This window comes from Helianthus annuus, chromosome 9, assembly GCF_002127325.2.
Source record: "Helianthus annuus cultivar XRQ/B chromosome 9, HanXRQr2.0-SUNRISE, whole genome shotgun sequence".
NCBI classification, from domain to species: Eukaryota; Viridiplantae; Streptophyta; class Magnoliopsida; order Asterales; family Asteraceae; genus Helianthus; species Helianthus annuus.
The window spans coordinates 159,496,387-159,503,300 of record NC_035441.2 but is presented as its reverse complement, the minus strand read 5'-3'; the positions used below and the strand labels follow the sequence as shown (position 1 = coordinate 159,503,300).

Sequence of the window (6,914 nt, the reverse complement as noted above, 5' to 3'; positions counted from 1 at the left end):
ATAGTCTCCCCAGAACGTTGAAAACGCTCCCCAACATCCATGTTAGATAAACCCAATGCCAATGTATACAAAAATATCCCCACCTTATCATAAGTTGACATTCTATCACTCGACTGCAATCCATAGTTTGATTCAAGCTCTCTACATAATTTTGTAAGTTGACATTCTATCACTCGACTGCAATCCATAGTTTGATTCAAGCTCTCTACATAATTTCATAAACACGTTTGGATGCATTCTGAATGCATTTACACATCGTATAGGATTGCCATTTAAAACTTCCATCATCTAAGCCTGTCCCGTTTGAGGTGATGTCATGCATGGTTCCTTGTACATATGCTTATAATAGTATGCAGCAACTAGATCACATGTATAGGTTGAATCCAACAAAAAATTATAACAATGCAGTTTGTGCTTCTTCTTGCTTGTTTCATTATTCATTGTAACCTTGATAATAAATTCAATATCAGCTTAACATATAAACACTTTAATAGCTAAAATATAAAGGGATAAATAGCTTAACATATAGTCATGTCACTAAAACATCAAGGTAAAAAATAGTAAATCAATCCAAAAGCAATAAAGTTCAAACAAATAGAAACAATAATGTCTTCGTAACATGTCCTCAAAGAAAAATTTAGTTGGTGAGCCTTTGCTTTCGTTGTAGCCATGCTAACCTACCATGATCATGTGGCACATTTATAAATATTTCTCTTTTCACGGGATCTTCAAATAAATCCATTGCAAATAACCACAACTCCTCATCTTCTCTCATTAATCCCGCATCTACCATCCGGCTAAGCAAACCCATAGCAGCTTCAATACTAAACTTAGTACTTTGACTGAGTTTGGAAGAATCTGATTCTAATATTTCTAGAGCACGTTGTTGATTCATATTACTTTGAGTTAAATGTTCTTTAAGTATTGAAGCTCCCAACAATTCTCTCCCTTTACGTTTCATCTTAACTGGTTTAGGCTTAGTGTTTACTTTAGTAGACTTTTCAAAATTTTTTGCAACCTCACTTGGGCTTAATGTTGATGCATCATGTTGACTTACTTCATTCAAAAAGTCACCAAAGAAATTGTCACCTCCCTCAATATTGTCATCCTCAAGGTTCTCAACATTTTCATCCTCAAGGTTCTCAATATGCACCTCATTGAATGTAGTTGGATCCATAGAGGGTGCCACACAATTTTCCCCACTAGCAGCTACATCTCTAAATAACTGATCCCACTCTTCTTGTAGTTGTATAGATGGTTGGTTATTTTGAATTGCTAGAACTTTCGGGTTTTCCTACACAATGTAATGGTGAATCTTTAGTTATCATTATGATTGGAATATTATATGGTATTTAAATTTTGAATGAGTTATATTATGTCACCTGAATTTTTCTTTTCCACCATTCATTAGAACAATTAAGTTGCTTGGTACTTTCATTCCAACCTAGACCAGTCTCTCTATTATTAAGTGACTTCCAAAGGTTGTACTCTTTTCTCATACTGTCATACTTGTTCTTCATAGCTTTGTCACTGGCGAATTTATGATTTATAACTTTTTCTGTACCGACTTGATGCTGGGAGGATGTTAAAACCAAGACTAATATAAAGGTTACATGTTTAAAAGTTTGATACCACAAGAAAGAGTTAGTGGATTATTATGCTGTGAATGAGATTAGGATGCTTATGGCCTGAAAAAAGTCATGGAAACACCTCAAAGAACAAAACACTGAATAAAAGGGAAAAGATTATGAGACTTCATGCCGGGCTGCCAAAGATGTCCTGGGTAGATTCGCTTAACACAGTAGCTTATTTGACTAATCACAGACCCTCAATTCCGTAAGCATTCAAGATTCCAAACGACAAATGACAAGGAATAAAGATAAGTCGTCCTCACTTATAAGTTCCCATACGTGTTTCTTACGTAAAAGTTTAAAATGCTGACACGAATAAGCTTGAGGAGAAAGTCAAAAGGTGTGTATTTATTTGTTATAGTTCATATGAGATGAGATATCACTTTTCCTGGATGAACACAGTAGAAGAATGAAAACGCTCTTTACAAAGATAAGCATGTTGCAGATTCAAAAACAAAGAAGAAACCAAATGGATAAAAGTCACAAGACCATCTTATGTTTGAAGACGTCACAGAAACTGACCTTACACGTTCTAACAAGCTTTCAAAGTTTTAAAGAGAGTTTAGAAATCATTTAGGGGGTTCAAAGAACAATGAGATACCAGAAGTTGGTGTTTTACGTCAACCCGACCCACCCGAATTACCCATTTTGACTTGTTAGCCAACTCGCCCATTTTGTCACCTCTACGAGAACATAGTTGCAAGTTTTGCTAACTATTATACAATCTTTAGAAGGGGTAGAACAGGGTCAAGACCAAAAACATGGACAATAACGAAAAACAAGAGACCAAGAAAGAAACATGCATCATAACAAAACATATTATATTCTATTGCAGTAAAGTCAAAGCTCAAAAAAAAATACACTTTGCATGCTATAATCCAAATACAATAAAGTTTATTCATGTATGTAATAAAGATTCTTTTTTTCCATGAAAGCATTTCAATCTTGACACACAAATTTAGATTTGGCCATCTGGGTTCCCAAATTCCCAAATGAAGATTCTTTTTTTCCATGAAAGCGTTTCAAACAAACCCTTTTTGATTTGTAATCAAATCGAACTTACGGTTGTCGGATTTTAGTAACAACAATAGAAAGCAAAACTTACACTTTTGAAACTAATTAAATAAGAACATGCATACCTTTGCCCTACGTGCGATCGATCGACCGTTGATGAAGATTGTAGGTTATTTAAGTAATTTAACTCTAAAAGCTTGTAGGTTTTTTAACCGCTACTTCCACCAGCGTTTCAAAAAGTGCTTTTCAACTAATCTAAAAGCCTTAAGCCTGTTTCAACCAAACAAGGCTTTTATTGGGCCTGGAGTTTTTTTCTTAAAAGCTTGAAGCTCCTAAAAGCTCGTTGACAAACATACCCTACGTCTCACGAAACTTCCTCTTTAAACAACATGCAAATCTATTCCCATATTCCTTTTTTATAAACTTCTAAGCAAAAACCACTAAGTTTTTCCTCAAAAGTTTTCATTAGCACACATTTATTTAAGTAGACAAGATGTGACTTCATAAACTTGTAAGGAATATGGCATATGTTACCAACTATGAGCTCATAATCAAAACATGACTATCCCATATATATAATGACAATCTCAAAATATATTTACTCATATTTTTCCGATTCTTAAGCAAGTTATTTCATTCCTAACTCTTACTTCTGCTCTAACCTCGTTCCAACAATTGGAAACAAGAAAATGAGATATCAATGCTTCTTTAATTCAAATTCTGAGGATCTTTTTTATGTTAAAAATGTTGAAACAAAAATAGACATGTTCTTGATCCATCAACCCTTAGTATTTTGGCTGTGAGGGTTGTTTAAACACTTGTTAAATGTAACATGATGGTTCATGAGGTTTGAAGATGTAAAACTTCAGAGTATGGATCAATAACGCGAATAATTCAACAAGAAATACGTGTTTTAAACTCTAATAAAAAAAGACTATTAACGTGGCATGATTTGTGATGGGGTATATGTGTTTGTGTTTTATATGGTATGTAGATAATCTACATAGTCATACTCAGGATTTGGAAGCGTAGAAATCGCCTAAGGAATAGAAAATCGGAAGGTACACCGTCGAAAACTGAATTTAGGGGCACTAGAACTTTGTTTATGCATAACTTATGCCATGGGTATCGTTAGTAAATGAAAATTTTCAGGCTGATCACATACTGTAAAAATAGAGTCTGCAAAATTTTAGAATTTGGAATACACGGTGAGTTTATCGGTATATAATAGCGTTAATTCTTGGAAAAATAGTAAACAAATTCAATAAACTTTCAAACTTTGCAGATAGTTTATATTTGACATAAGAATCATCCACACAAATTTCGGGGTTCGTTGGTAAACCTATCTATAGTTTTAAAAATCATGATTTATCCATACTTTTGAAGGCCAAAAATCTTTTTTCCGAAGCTCGGTTGGATCTGAAAATTTTATAAGAACTTTCTGGGTATGTTTTGATCATACGGTAAAAAAATTGGAAGTTTTAGATGTCGGATGGTATGAATCACCAATTTATCGGTTAAACTTATTTTTAATAATGAATTATTAAATATGATACATAAATTTTATAAATCCTGAAAATATTTTTTTCTGAAAATATATATTAGTAAAGTTTTATATAAAAATGTTTAGAATTTTATTAAATTTGGACATATATTTATGGAAATTACGTCTTAAAAATATTTTATTTTTTTATCAAAACCGGCAGAATAAACTTTTAACAAACTCGCAGGAACGTTTAAACAGTTCAATGACTTATTGGCGATAATTGGAAAGTCTGGAGTAAATCGGAACTTTTCCTGGGTAAATTGGGTAATCCCCGAACTATAAAAATTGAATTGTCATTAGGGCGAATTAGACTGCTCTCTAACGCCTAAACGTTTTTATAAAACAAATCATTTTACATTAGTCAACGAATTTTGACACTGTATGTGATCATGCTATTATCCTAACTCCTAAAACGAACAACCGTGACCGGCACGGAAAAACGGTGCACGTAAGCCAAACTTGATTTTGAAATTAAAGACATTACCCAACGCCATACTTTGGGGCTATTAGCCCATTCTCGGGTGTATATTCACATCCAAGCTTAGTATAACAATTATCGATCCGAGAACTGTTTTCAGTAATTCAACGTACAATGCTGATCATACTAGGGTCAGATTAGTGTTACAATCGTACTACTATTATGTGCTTGCATACTACATGATACCCTATCAGGTTAGTTTCATTGCCCCTTTTCTCTAAACTGTTTTACTGAATACTTGGGGTGAAAAGCATGTTTATATACATACATACTTTCACATGAAAACGTGATTTGATGTGAATTATCTGAGTTAGCACTAACAAACAAAAAGTTCCCATAAACACATGTGATCAATAATAGGCCGATGGATGTGTGAATAGGACTATTGGTCTGACAAACCCAATTGAACTGGCACGAAGGCCATGGGTTTTACTGCAATTGCACATGTCCATGCATATACTTTGTACACACTATGGAGTGCTAGACATAGCTACTTGGGGCGGGCATGCAGACGTGGTTTATGTGGGCCATGTGGGTATGGATGAACAGTCGAGGTTTCACTTGTGGGCTTACTATAATTACATCACATGTGCTAAACCGAATTTACGTATAAACTAATTTGATACAAATAAACCCGGTGAAGCTCACCAACTATTTGTAGTTGACTTCTTTTAACATGTTTTTCAGGTAAACCTAAGGAATAATAATTTCTGAACATGCTAGTTGAACAAGTTTTGTTGTTTGGATACTACTGTAAATTGTAAATAGAGGCAAAGATAATAGTAGAAAATTAAGAAGTTCACGGGAACTTGTTTGTGTTACTCTACTTATCGTGTGTAACCCACTTTATAATGTAAAATGATGTACATTAATGTGTTTATGTCTCTTTATAAACAATGAGGTTGATACCAGAGGTGTAGGTTGCATCCCTTTTTTACTTCCGTTGCTAGTCGGGATGTGACATTAGGGTAATTATTTTTTGCAAAATTGTTGAGCCATTTGTATATCAGGTACACATTTGTTACAAACATTAATATTTATACGGACTGAATTAAATAATATCTTTTAGGAAATAAGGAAAATTTTGGAAGATGAAATTTATGTATAATATTAAATTAAAACTAGTATTAAGCTCTGTCGCATTGCGGTGGGGGCGTAAAACGGTTACAAATAGCACCAATGCCATAGCACCGCCAATGACCATGAACACTGAAGTTGCGGCGTGTTAATGCGAATAAATTAGATCGAAACGTAAAACATTGAAAATATTAACTAAATCGATTTAGGACCTGCTCATTGCGACGAACCTATCAAACGGGAAAAATAAACGACATAAAAACATTGAACCACACACGCACGTTGTGTCATGTTAACTCACAAAGTTTAGAACAAAGCGTAAAACAAAACGTAAAAATGTTGAACCACACATGAACGTTGTATCGTGTTAACTCGCAAAATTTAGAACAAAACGTACAACAAAAATTTTGTGAAATACGAAAAGTATAGGGGATCAAAGTTGATGTTGGCGCATATGTCTGTCGACTTCGTCTTCTATCGAGTCTTGTATTAGAATTGAAAGATTAAGGCATGAAATACGAGAAAACGAGAAAACATGTGAGATGTAGTCATTTCGCACGAAATGAGAAAGGTCATTTCGCACGAAATGGTCAAATGTCCATTTCGCACGAAATGACATATACCCGTTTCGTACGAAATCATATGTCTATATATAGGGTGCTTGAGTCTTTCATTTGTAACTTTTGATTCCGGGAGCCGAGGTGCTGCCGAAGTGTCTCTAGTCTGTAAACGCTTTCAGATCAATAAACAAGACAATTAATGTGTATATCAAGCTGATTCAACATCAATACGCTTGTTTCCGCCTCTCGTATTGATCGAGATCTCTTCTGAACGACTCGTTTGGTTGTGCGAACGATCCTACATGTGGTATCAGAGCTCAGAGGAAGAGCTCTTACCAATTCAGCTCGATTACACTGAAAATTCTGATTTCTACACCTTCTTTTCAAAATTAAACAAGATTTAACGGTTAAAATGGATTGATTTTCGCATATAACGCGTAATATTGTGTTAAATAATCCTTGAAAGATTCAGACTTAAAATCAACCGAAATCCTATTCAATTTTGTCTAAAACTGTTCGATCAAGTGACTTCATCATTCTTTTCACACGAATTGAACTCCCATTTCGCACGAAAAGCTCATTTCGTATGAAACATTTCTTCATTTCGT

The 6,914-nt window shown here is 34.2% G+C and overlaps 1 protein-coding gene across 1 annotated transcript; it reads right to left on the bottom strand.

Moving 5' to 3' along the window:
* Nucleotides 1-637: 637 nt before the first annotated feature.
* LOC118481816 lies at nt 638-1,520 on the bottom strand. The gene is made up of 2 exons (XM_035977103.1): nt 1,383-1,520; nt 638-1,294 (listed from the first exon to the last, which is right to left on the bottom strand). Exons 1-2 carry the CDS (start codon nt 1,518-1,520, stop codon nt 638-640), a joined length of 795 nt encoding a protein of 264 aa, XP_035832996.1.
* Between the last annotated feature and the right edge of the window lie 5,394 nt (nt 1,521-6,914).

Bases quoted from the DNA above. Each gene is read 5' to 3' on its own strand.
- LOC118481816 (XM_035977103.1), bottom strand. From the start codon at position 1,520: ATGAAGAACAAGTATGACAGTATGAGAAAAGAGTACAACCTTTGGAAG. The intron at 1,295-1,382 runs GTGACATAATAT...TACATTGTGTAG, and splicing joins GGTGGAAAAGAAAAATTCAG to GAAAACCCGAAAGTTCTAGC.